A 13253-nucleotide genomic window follows, 5' to 3' on the forward strand; every position below is an offset into this window, starting at 1 on the left:
TCTTCCCTTTTCCCTGTACAAAGATACCAGTCAGTGTCAATGCTGCACTGGAGGAGTCCCCATCCATGGTCACGGGGAGGCACAAGCAAGTAGAGACCGAATCCCTGTGCTCACAGACTCACTTCAGACAAGATATCTTTAAAGAGCCAGAAGATGGCTGGAAAATACTCATAAAATACCCTATCCACATAGCATCCTGTATGAGGCAGTATGTATAATGGGCAGGGCAAGGAGTTTGGAGCAAGCTAGTACTGCGTTCAAATCCCAAGTCCACAGCTTAATAGCTGTGAGTCCTTGGAAAAGTAGTTTTACTTCTCTGAAGCTCAACTTCCTCATCTATAACACAAGGATAAAGCCTCCCCCGTAGGGTTGTGTGCAGCTAAGCAAGATGTTTTGTATCTGTTTCCTTCTCTCTAAAATGAGGACAAGAATATGTAACGGGCATTGTAGTTGTGGGAATCAGCGACGTTGTAATGAAGCACTCAGGACACAGTAGGATTTCAGGAAGCAACCTTATTGCTCCAGGTAGGTAAGTGAGTACTGAGAGAGCAGCAGAGGAAAAGAGGGACCCACTTGTGAAAGGAATCAGGGATTCTCCTATCATCTGGAGACCCGTCCACTTGTCTCCGGCTGCTGCACCAACTAACCCATGGCTGTTGATGGATGGTCCCTCTTGCAGTCACATCCATCCCTTCCCCACCTTCCATAAGCATCCTGGTACCCGCCACGCTGCTGCCCTGTTGACCGTTTCTCCTCTCTCTCCGCAGCACTCTGAATAACAACAACATTAGCCGCATCCTGGTCACCAGCTTCAACCACATGCCGAAGATTCGAACCTTGTGAGTAAAGGTCCCCTGCTTCCTCCCCCACCTGCTCCCCACCTTAAGCAGCTCTCAGCTGCTTGTAAAACCTCACCCTTGGTTCCTACATCCAAACGCCTCCTCCCTCTGCTACTGATTAAGGGGTGTTGGTGAGCGAGGGCAGACGTGGGGAAGGGTCACGGAGCCACCCATGGTTCTCAACCACCATCCTGCTTCAGGCCAACTCAGTTCTCTTCACCCCGGGAATCTTCCTGGACTGGGGAAGTCTTCTTTGTGTTTTCCACCTAGATGGAAAAGTTTATCAGTGTTACATCGTCACAGAACTTTGAGAACAGGGATGTGATGATTCATCATTTGCTTAGTTCATGTCCTGTACCCCTGGCAGTTCTATCCTACTGCCAAAGGCTACAGTTGTTTCCCGCTCTGGGAACGGTAGAGGAGGGGGAGTCTTAGCTACTCCTTCACCCCAGCCTCCCACCCGCCACACACCACACTTTTCTGCTCCCTGGATGATATTCTGGTATCAGAATGCAGTAACTCCATTCTTTATCTTTAATGTGTTGGGTGGGCTCAAGCCTTCCAGAAAGTGTACTCAGGAAGCAAATCTCCCCACGGCGCCCCATCCCGAGAGCAGGTCTAGTGCCTTTGTTACCTGGGAAGTTCTCCTTTCTCAGCCAGAAGTCCTTTTTCAGTTCCTCTGCAAATGTACTCTGCTGGCCTTTCCAAAGAGGTCAATACTTGATGTTTTTCTTGTGTTGATGGAGCCTCAATGGAGTTTATATCACAGCAGTAGGGGAGAGTCAGCCCCCAAGAATAAAGTGCCTGGCACATAGTAGGCAATGAATGGTATTTATAGTTATATTATTATTATCATCATCGTACTATTTATCCAGAAATCTAGATTTAAAAATACCAAGCAACCAGCTTATCTATGGCCCCTGAGCAACATTGCATCCAAGCAGATGTGAAAATCCTTAGAGCAGTGGTTCCCAAAGTGGGGGTCCCTAGACCAGTAGTGTCAGCATCACCTGGAACTTGTTGAAAAGCAAAATTGCAGGTCCCACCTCAGACCCATGGAATCAGAATCTCTGGGGTGGACCTAGCCATCTGTTTTTAACAAGCCCTCCAGGAGATCTCAATACTTATAAGGTTTGAGACCCCTGCATGAGTGAGAAAGTGACCTTATCTCAGGTAAGAATGAAGCAAAGATCAATGAAGCAATTGATGAGGAGATGATACAGAGAACCCTCAGAAGGACCCAGAGTTGGGAGTCAGACAGACCCGAGGTTAAATAGGAGCTCCGCCACTTACTCTGGGCAAGTCACTTCATCTCTCTGTTCTTCACAGATAGTGAATTCATAAGTGCTTGCCTCAAAGTTATGGTGGGAATGACATGTACTAACATGTAAAGTGCCTGGTCATCGTGTCCACACAGCAAATACTAGTTATTATATAGAAGGAGGATCCAAGCTCAGCTTCCATCATTGTGCCCATTTCTTCCTCTGATCCCTCATGGGCTAGCAGAATTCAGCCAAGAAAATCTATCTTCTTCCCTTCCTTTTAAAAGAGGATGGTGGGACTTCCCAGGCAGTCCAGTGGTTAAAACTCCACACTCCCAATGCAGGGGGCACGGGTTCGATCCCAGGTCAGGGAACTAAGATCCCACATCCTACATGCTGCATGTGGCCTAGATAGATAGATAGATAGATAGATTAAAGGGAATGGTGCAGGAGAAATCACTGGGTCCTCAGGCATGGGAGGCAGGGAAGATGGTGAGGTCTGGATCTTTGTTGGGGTGTTGTAAGGGCGGGGGAAGAGGGCAGGGGAGTTTTTTCTCCTTGTTTCTTCTGTCATGCTTCCCTGTGGTCCTGAACACTCATCTGATGAGTTCGGATCAATCCATCAATCTCGTCTGTTCTCTTTGCTCCCCGCCTGCTGCCATTTTCTCTGTAGTTTAATTTCAGAGATGGCTCTGTAGAGAACTCCCCAGAGACTTGAGCTGACTAATCCCCCCTCACTGTAATTAAAGTGTGGTGGTGAGGGGGGAGCGCTGGTGGTGGAGAAAGGGGGAAGAGGAGAGAGGAAGGGAGTCGTAAATGGGATTTCTAAAGGAAAGCTTTTAAAATGAATTCAGAAAGCCACATTTTATAGAAAATGAACGCTGACCCTCTCTAAAAGGATTTGCTGGAAATTTAATTTAGCATCTGTGGCTAAAAGGCACCTTTTACAAATTGGCATTTGTATTCATTCACCTTATCTTCTGTAAAAGTGGTTTCGCCAACATGAAATATGGTGTTTCTGTCTGCAAAAGACCACAGAACAGCTGACAGGAACCATCTAGCCGCCTTGATGCTTTGGTGGCTAAGAAATGACAGCCTTGTACAGGCAGGGCCTTGGGTTGGGAAGAGCCTGAAGTCTGGAGCTAGTCTCCTCACAGTAAGAATAATAAGAGCAAACATTTCTTTGGTAGTTTACGGTGCCCCAGGCCTTGTGCTTAGCATTTTTCATGAATCATTTCAATCCTCACAATGGCCCAAGCAAGGAGGCACCATTAATATCCCCATTTTATAGATGATAACACTGAGGCCCAGGATTAGATTGCTGCCCAAGGTCAAAGTCGAAAAGCACAGAGCCTATGTCAGATTCTGGCACTATGACATCAGAACCTGAGCTTGTCCCATTCAGTAGGAATAAAAGCAGAAGAGCATCAGGTGAGCTGAGGAAGAGGAGACTGGAGCTTCCACATGGCTGAAAGGCCACTGGAGGCCACCCTCCCTGTGTCATTGACATCAGAAAAGTTATTGAAAGTAATTAAGATAATGTCTCTTCTCACTCAAGAAAACTAGAAATACTCCTGGCAGTGTCTGGGCTCAAGTTTCAAGATCATCAAGATTCTTTTTCTTTTAACATTCGTATTTGGGATAACATTGCTCAATTTGATCTATGGAACATGATGTAAAAGGCAGCTTGAAAGGCTCTTCCCAGCTCGACTCTCCAGCCCTTCTGCTGAGTAAAATTCCAAGAGGGGGAGATCTGAGCCTGTCCACTGTCCTGGGCTTTTGGCAAGAGCCTTCACATGGCTTCAAAAGCAGTTTGGGTCACCTCTTTTCCATGGTCCTACTTACGAGAGGAGAAATTCCTACAGAAATGGACAAAGGGATAAGGGCCATCTGTAGCAAGGTTTAAAAAGGAGGTAGCTTGGGCTTCCCTGGTGGCGCAGTGGTTGAGAGTCCGCCTGCCGATGCAGGGGACACGGGTTCATGCCCCAGTCCGGGAAGATCCCACATGCCGCGGAGTGGCTGGGCCCATGAGCCATGGCCGCTGAGCCTGCGCAGCTGGAGCCTGTGCTCCGCAACGGGAGAGGCCCGCGTACCTCAAAAAAAAAAAAAAAAAAAAAGGGAGGTAGCTTGGGGCTGGCCAGTGGGTATTAAGGAATAACCAACCTAATATAAACTTCCAAAAGGGAAACCACTGACATTTTGATTATCCCAGAAATTAATCAGCTCAGTAAGGATCTGACTTACCTAAACCTCATTTTTGTTGTTCCATTGATCTCTTACCTCTGACTGGAACTGATGGGAATTTGTTTGCATTGATCCATCTTGTTTCCTTAGCTTCCATACCTCAGTGCCAAAGAGGGCAACTGCCTTTCCTGATAAAAGCCAAACTCATGAAAAGGCACACAAAAGAACTCTAGCACCTTAACCTGTGCGTGCCACTGCAGCCTCCCTCTGCTCTGCCTTGTCACTAAGAACTGACCCACTGTCACTTTTTTCCTAGACAGCCTTTATACCTGGTGGTTTATTCCTGGCCACGCAATCATCTCTCTCTCCCTCTCTCTCTCTCTCTGTCTCTCAACAGCTCACTGATGGGTCAGGAGACAGATCATTTTCCCTCATGCTGCAATTTCCCAATAAGTCCCAATGCAGAAAAGGAATTCCCTCCTCCACTTCATACTCTTTGGGAAAGAGTAGCCAGCTCCAAGCCCAACACCAGGCCCCCCTCCGTCCTTGGCACAAAGTGGTCATCTTTGTTGAATACACAGAGGTCTTGCCTTCCTTCTTAGAACTGAGGTCCTTCCCTCCAGGTTAGGATTTTGCCTTCCCTCCCGCTTCCCACCTGTCGTACCTCTTCCTGCCAGACTAAGAGGGAGTCAGGCTTGTTTCCACAGCACTGGGGCCTGAGCTTTGATGTTCAGAGGCGAGCATTGCTTGGGGCCCATAACAGGCGCAGTGTCTTGGTCCTGGGGGTATATGCAGTTGTCTTTGACTTTTAAGTATTGGCTCTGAAATACAAAAAGAAAATTATAACATCAAGATTAATCATGTTTCAACAAAATTGTAAAAAAATCTTTTCAAATATTTTTCAGCAGAAAAAAATGACATTCTAGGTGGGATATGGGTTCGTTTAGTCAGTCTGATATTATGGGACCTGGGACCCCCACCCTGAGTCTGCCAAGGTCCCTGGTGGGCCTGGCCTGCCCGAGGTTTGCACCCGTGCAGGGCCAGGGAGACTCTGGTGGCAGGCAGCGCAGATGAGCTACACTTGGCCAGTGTTTAGCAATGTTGACCTTACACTAAGTGGAGTGTGGTCAAGAGCCCTTCAGCTGTCTCCATTTCAGACATGGATGTAGCCTGAGCCACTGCTTCGGTCTGCCACTCAGTATTAACTGGCATGACACAGAGTACTTGAAAGTCCCAAGATATTGCTGGCTGCTGAGCAGGTGCAGGATGGGGCAGTTGAAATTTGCATCAGAAAGCCAAGTATATGATCAGCTGTCATGACTGAAACTCACCTACCGCCACTGCTAACGATCTAAGTTTGTAGGGACTGTGGAAGTTGGAAACCCCTGATGCAGAAACCTTGGGGAAGAACCTTTAGGATCCCCTGGGTATCCTTAGGTTGCCCTCCAGACAGTGGAAAGGAAATTCAACTTAACCAGATGAGGCTCCCCTAGGATGTAGAACCTGAAGATCCCTCTCAGGAATCTTATTCACTCCAGGGTGAGAAGCTGATCTGGAGCCTCAGCTACTAGGGGGAGAAAGCCCAAGAGTCCTGAAGAGGTGGATAAAAAGCCTTTTCAGAGGCACCGAACCAGTCAGAATAGCAAATACACCAGGTGGACTTGAACTTGGGAAGGCTATGAAGGGCACTCTGGAGAAAGTGCTGTGGATGACAAGAGCCTGTAAACACCTTATTTAAATTGGAGGTTGAAGAGAAGGTGCATCCTTCAAAAGGTCCCCTTCTCTCTGCTCCCTGCTTACCCTGGCTAGTGCACACAGCGGTATTGGTTTTAGGCTCACCAGCATGACACACAGGGGGTCCACTAAAGGGACACTTAGAGAGAAAACGAAGGAAGGAGAGAAAAGACAACAGCAGATCTCGGCCACAGTTCACCACAGACTGGAGTGTGGAGATTGAGAGGCTGTTGTAAAGCATCTGGAACCAGGGCTAGCTAAAGTATGGAAAGCTACACCTGAGTCACGCTTTTGGAAGTTTGACCTGAATCAGGATCATCGCTGTAATAATGTCACCCTCCCTCTTCTATGTGTTGAGCTTTTCCTGAGTGGGAAAGAAAAGGGTGGAATTGCTATTAAAAAGTGGGAATTGCTTAGAAGCCTGGAGGCCTCCATTGGATGAATGTGGCTGGCACGAGAAGATGACTGTCATTTGTGGCTTGGCAATAACAGGGTTGAGGCTCCTGTGGTGATTCCGCGGTGCAGAGGACAGTGCTCCCCTGGGCTTCCGAGGACTGTCACACTGGGCAAAGGGCACGGAGGTTCAGCCCACTCTCTTCAGACAATGGCACCCTCCCCACTTCCTGCTGTGACGGCATCCTCTCTCTGTCCCTCCCTCTCCCAGGCGCCTCCACTCCAACCACCTGTACTGTGACTGTCACCTGGCCTGGCTCTCAGATTGGCTACGACAGCGGCGGACCATTGGCCAGTTCACTCTCTGCATGGCTCCTGTGCACCTGAGGGGCTTCAACGTGGCGGACGTGCAGAAGAAGGAGTACGTGTGCCCAGGTGAGGTGACCCCATCACTCCCCTCCCCTCCCCTCCTGTCCTGTGACTCGCCCACCCGTGAGCTCTCCTTAACATCACCTTGGCCTTGAACACACACCCCAGCCCAGAGCTTGGTGTGGAGCCTCGCAGGTTGCCCCAGCATTCGCCAGTCACTTAAAGAACTCTAAGGTGCCTCCCCGTGTTCCAGAAAAGAAGCTCTTACCATCTGATAAAGGAAAATGCTCAAGGAGCTCATGAGTCCCATCCTGTTAAGCCTCAGAGTCCATTAGGTACTTTAGCATTGGCCAAACCCGTTCCTATCGCCCATTTGCTCCTAGAAATTGAGAGTCAGGCTAATAGAGGCTATGGGGTCAGCCTGCTTGGCTGGAAATCTCAGCTCTGTCCCTTAATGGTGTGTGACTTTGGTAAGTTACTGCATGTCTGCAAAAGAGAAAAAATCGTAGTCCATAACTCCAGGGATGGCTGGGAGGATTAAATGAAATAATGCATATAAAGCACTTAGCATAATACACAGCACTTGGTAAGAGCTAATGAGTGGAGCTTAATTATTATAGTTTAGTGGGCCCACAAAATGCTGAGCAAGCACGAGAGTTTGATCTGTGGGTAATTGAACTGAAATAGAAGCACAGGTGCCCATGTAGTACAGAAAACAGAGCTGTGCTTGCACGTGACTGAAGGCAGCTCATCTCTCCAGGATGGGAGGTGGCTGAGTGACCTGAGAAAAGCTTCCCGGAGGATGTCGCCTTTGCCTTGGGTCCTAAATGTTGTTTGCTTGTTTGTTTTTACTTTTCATTGACATTGCCCAATCCCATCCATTCTTCCCTTTTCTGGTGGCAAGGAAGTAAGCTAATCTCTTGATTTCCTCAAAAAAAAAAAAAAAAAAAGTATTCAGTTGAGGAGTTCCCCAAAGATGCATTCCTGAGATCCAGGAACTTAGTCCTGGAATTGGGACCCAGTGGCTTCTAAAGGCTGATCTTGGGGCTCTGGTGTGTAGGAAGGGAAAAGGTGAATGAGGAGCTTAGCGTGGGCGGGGACTGCACTTTTCACCTTTTTAAATTGCTGCCCACTTTCAGTATGGAAGGTTTATTGAGCCCACCATGTGCTATGGGACCCCCATGTGGCCAGGAGTGCAGACTGGCCCTCTTCTGCTCTTAGGCTGCGTTTGCCATATATAGGAATTTTCCTTGAAATCAACTTTATCTCCCTGATCTGCTGCTTTCTCCTGTCATGTTACAACTTTATCAAGTCATTTAATACCCAAAAACATTTTAACATGTTTCAGAGCAGTACCTCAACAATTTGCTATAGACGCCCACTTAGAAATCACTTTCCATCAAACACATAATAAAACCGTTTATCACACAGACACCCAACTCAAATATAGTGACTGTAATTACAGTAATTATTAGGCAAAGGGTACAATATCGGCATAAGTGCCAGTGAAAGAAATAATTATAGAGTGCAGGAGTCATCCAAAAGCTATTGAGAAAAACTAATTAGGGAGGAGGTTAAAACGCATTATTATGGGTGGGTACCAAGTTTAAAGCTGCGCACCAACACGAATACCACCACGAAGGTGCTTCGTCATGAAAGCACCTTCCCATCAAGGGAGTGCCGAGACATTGCTTACCCAGAAGCAGTCAGGAGTCAAAACCCAGGGCCGGGAGGCTGATCCTCCTGGGTCCTGGAAATGTTACTGCCCCAGGTCTCCCTCCTCTGAAAAAGCTGGATCTCACAGGTGCGTTAATAGTTACATAGGTGACTATGACCTTTATCATATCCCCTGTTTATAGCAATCAAGCCCATTGCTAGTGATGGGCGTAACTTCTTCATACGAGGCCAGGTGTCTTTTAAGGACACAAGAATTTAATCCACAGACTGCAGACATGAGTATGCTATTAATCTCCACCCTCTCACTAGTAGTATGAATTTAGGGGACTGACATATTAGGGCCCCTATGCATGGGGGATTTTTTAGATGCTTTTCCCAAGCTCTCAAGGCTTCAAAATAGGATGCTGTGCAGGGCAACTTTCTGAAAAGTAAGTCAGATACAATGGCGGGGAGAACTGGGGAATTGAACATCTGTAACGAATGAACAACCGCCCTCATTAGTGGGGTTCAGGAGGAGCACCCCCTCCCCAAAGTACTACGTCTTTCATGATTTGTTCAAGGTAGGTGGTGAGACTGTGATAAAAGGATGCCAGAGGAAGCAGCGTGGAGCAAGACTCAGCCTGTGCACGCACAGGAGGTCAAAGAAATGGGCTATTTTCACGTACCGACCAACCCCCTACCATGAGATGCAGCCCACCTCTGAGGGTGCAGGCCCTGCCCCACAGCAGAGCCCAGCAAGGCATCTGAATGAGGCGGTTTGGGACAGACCTGATGGCCATTGTTTAAAGCTGCAAAACCACCAGGGTCCCTCCTCATCCAAGCTATTCCTCCCATAACCCGCAGGAGGAGGACTTCAGTCAAGAAAGGAGGAACATGAACATCTCTTAAAAAATAGAAGTCGTCTGCTCAGGAGAAAGAAGGGCATGGGGCAGCAATTAAACCATCCCTATGCGTATTCATCACCAGTGGCCCCTGTTGAGGCAGCCTTAGAAAAACCTCCCTGCGCCCCTACACGGTATCGAAAAATTCACCCAACGCATGACTCCAGAGACAGGAAAGAGCTTTATCTCTCTCGGCCTGTGAGGGGCCTGCCTGCCCAAGTCCCTGATATCTACCTTTGAATTAAATCTGGCTGTCTGGAGCCCAGCCTCTTCTCCCCAGAAGTCCGGGCTACTGGTTCCTTATCACCACAGCTAACCCAGAAATTTGCTAGTGGCGCACTCTGGCAAAATTCATCCCCTCTGTCAACGGTCCCCTTCAATCAAGGGCATTTATTTTCCTCTCCTGGGGAGACAGCCGGGCATTTTCACAAGGGTGGGAGACTCTTATTTTATTTATTCTTAACAGTTTTCTATGATATGCAACAGGACTGCTTGGTTTCCTTTAGCTCTTGCTGAAAGGATTTCTCTGTTAATTTTCCTTGTTTTAAGAGGAAGTTAGGGCCCTAGGACTAGAAGGGTCCCTCAGTGGACTTTATGAGTTCACAGCAGATTGGAGAAAAGGTTCTGCTTTGGCCATGGTTAGGCTCACGTGAGTTGCAAGTTGAATTTTTTTTCCATCCTTAGCTGAAGGGCTTATTTTGGAGTTTAAACTCTAGGATTTGTCTTCCACGTGTCAATTTTCTGATCCCTTAATCTGAGAAAGTTTCTACCAGTTACAATTTGTAATTCAAGGGTAGTAGCTAAATATTTGACCTCTTGAGTCAGTTATCTCTTTCCTCTGAATATCTTTGAACCCATTGGTTTGTCCACCCATTTCACATGTATCTGTCCTTTGCCTTTGAATGTGAGATATATTTTCATGAAGATTAATCTTGTCTTCTAGTAATAAGGGGCCACGTCTTACATTTTTTTCTGGTGCCGCAACACCTAGAATAGTGCTGGATCCTAAGAGCCTCTCAACAAACTCTTCCTCAGTTATTATTAAAAGTGAAATAGGTGTATCTCCTTGGAAACCAGAAACTTTCCCCTTCTACTTCTTTTTTTTTTTTTTAATTTGAGACTAGTTACTAGGTATAAAGTTAATTAAGGTGAGCCATGACTAGCCACCCATTTCCTTAGGAGGTTTTAATTAAAACACCATAATTGGACATTGCAGGAATGAGATTATTAGGTTTATTTAGCCATTCTCCAAATTATCATGCCTCTGGTATTTAAATCACGTTCATTTATATTCTCATCATAATTGCTCGAGTCCCATTGTCATTGCAGTTTGTTGTTGGCTTTTGAAAGACCAGAGGCCAACAGGGATGCTTAATTTGAATACTGGAATTAATTTATTTCCACGCGCTCACGAGGCCAGTCAATTTTCCAACTCTCCGCACTCTGCTGGGTGAAGTTCTCTTTCAAGACAGAAAGAAAGAAACAACGGCTCTAACGCAAGAGTGTCCAGCCATCTCCAGGGTAGCTGACACAATACATGTCTCACCCCTGAGCCTCCTTTCCTGCCTCCTGAGATTCCAAGCCTTTGACGGTTTTCTACTTCATGGCAATAGAGAGGCATGGTGGGTGTCTTTTGGGCAGAGGAGATGGTAGAAGAGCCCTTCTATTATGGGAATAATAATAATGGATCTACGACAGGGGTTTTATGAGGATCAAGTGAGGTGATACGTACAAAGCACTCAATGCAGTGCATAGGAAACATCCTATAAACGTTAGCTACTATTATGAGAATGATGGTCATTATTAGATTGGCCACGACTGTGTCCACGGGCAGGTACACTCCTCTCTCAGGGCTTCTGTTTCCTGACCATCTCCATGGCCCTCTCTGGGTCTGGAGCTCAGTGACCTCTGCCCCACTCATCTGGGCAGACAAGTTAGAGCCTTTGGCTTTCAGGGTGATGATCATTGCCATTTGCCAATGAGCAGAAGAACAAAGATGGGGTCAGAGCTGGGCAGAAGTCACATCCCTGGTCACCGCTCCATCTTTCTTCTTTCTCAGAACCAGAGGGAGAATTGTGCAGTCAGCAGAGGGAGGATCATTGGTACAATATCCATGCCGGTGACCACAGGCACTTGCCCTGTGAGAGGTCTAGCTGGAAACGCGTTCCTGCCCTCTCGCTCGTTGACAGCCCCCTGGGCTGGGAAGCAACTCCCTCGATGACCAGTAAGAGCGGGAAGGGCCAGCACTTCCGTTCTCCCCAAGCTCTGCTCTGCCCTCCCTCCAGACATCAGGCCACAGTCCAGGGAGTCTTAGGAGACATCTGGAGGGAGGCTGGGCATCTCAGCTTCCTCCTTGTTTGACACAGAGGTGGCTTTGGCTCCAGATTGAGATTCCAGAGCTGCAGTGATTAAGGAAAGGTGAGATGGGCCCCCAGAAGAGAGACAGGTACTCAGCCCACATCCCCATCTCCCTACTCTGATCAGGACATCCTTCCACCCCAGGGCAGTAGCATTTTAGCACTGGGACTGGAAGAGTTCCGAGAGCAGAGAACCTGGGCACTTATTTTATTTATTTATTTATTTTTTGCCGTACGCGGGCCTCCCATTGTTGTGGCCTCTCCCGTTGCGGAGCACAGGCTCCGGATGCGCAGGCTCAGCGGCCATGGATCACGAGCCCAGCCGCTCCGCGGCATGTGGGATCTTCCCGGACCGGGGCACGAACCCGCGTCCCCTGCATCGGCAGGCGGACTCTCAACCACTGCGCCACCAGGGGAGCCCCTGGGCAGTTATTTTAAAATGGAGAAAGGAAGAATAAGTCCCCATGCACTCCTAAGTTTATAAGAGAACGTCTTAGACAGTACATGACAGGGGGTCTGCCTGCTGGTTCGTCAATGCGCTCTGATTTAAGGCCCTTGCTGTGCCAGGGAGAAGAGGCACAGCAGGTACCAGAGGCAGGCTCCCTCGAGGACCATGAGGATTCATAGGCCCCCTGAGAATGCATCATACAACAGGGACACACACGTGCATGCAGGCAGGCACACACCTAGAGAGACCCTTTCCATCAAGGAGATGCAGAGACTCTTTCTACCCTAATATAAAAATTCTGCTCCCATTCCTCTCTTCTTCCTAGCTTGTAGTCATAGAATTTTCTGGGTAGAAAGGTAGGTGTTTCCTCACTTTGTCCCCCTGGAAATCTACTGTCTCCTGCATCACTCTCTTCAGCCTCAATGTGTGTGGACAGGAAAGGCTGGGAGGGATGGATTTGCTGACAGAGGTCGACAGAGGACCTAGGACACCTGACCTGCGCAGGTGAGCTAGTCTCAGAGGGGGCCTCAGGGGACTGGACAGATGGCCTTTGCTGTGATAGAAAGACCTGAGCTTCAGACATGAGAGTCCTGTCTACCCATTGCCACTCCGTTTCCCCACTCGGAGGCTGATGCTGTGGACCAGTGCCCAGGGCACTCAGAACTCAGGGAGCCTCCCCTCACAGTCCTTCCAGAAGAATCGTTCACCTCTGTAGCTTGGTGGCATTCAGTCCCCATGTCTCTAAGGCTTCTGGGGCGATTTCATTCATGTATTCTTCCTCTCACTCACCCAAGGTGTGTTTATTGCATGTTTTGTGCCAGGCCCTCTTTTAGGCACTGAGCATATAATAGTGAATAAGATAGAAAAGGTCACTGACCTTGTAGAACTTAACATGCTCTTCTCACTCTTTCCAGAGTCAGAGAGCAAAGGGGAAGGACTCCCACCACACAGGACTCAAGAGACCCAGAGGGAAATAGGCTTGGTTCCTCCAGCATTGATTAAGGGGGAATGTTTCCAGGAAAAGCAAACTCATCTTTCAACCCTGGCTTAAACCTGAAGTGTTTTGTTTCAACAAGAGAGTAGCATCCTTGCCATGTGTGAATACCTAG

The 13253-nt window shown here is 48.0% G+C and overlaps 1 protein-coding gene across 1 annotated transcript in view; it reads left to right on the forward strand.

Moving 5' to 3' along the window:
• The window catches only part of SLIT3 (slit guidance ligand 3), a 624276-nt gene that overhangs the window by 471026 nt on the left and 139997 nt on the right, over window positions 1-13253 (forward strand). The window contains exons 7-8 of the mRNA XM_081232840.1: window positions 768-839; window positions 6684-6847. Of these exons, the coding sequence (XP_081088966.1) occupies window positions 768-839; window positions 6684-6847 (236 nt within the window). The remainder of the gene's footprint in view (window positions 1-767; window positions 840-6683; window positions 6848-13253) is intronic.

Source organism: Mesoplodon bidens (assembly GCF_964165515.1).
Source record: "Mesoplodon bidens genome assembly, chromosome: 4".
NCBI lineage: Eukaryota > Metazoa > Chordata > Mammalia > Artiodactyla > Ziphiidae > Mesoplodon > Mesoplodon bidens.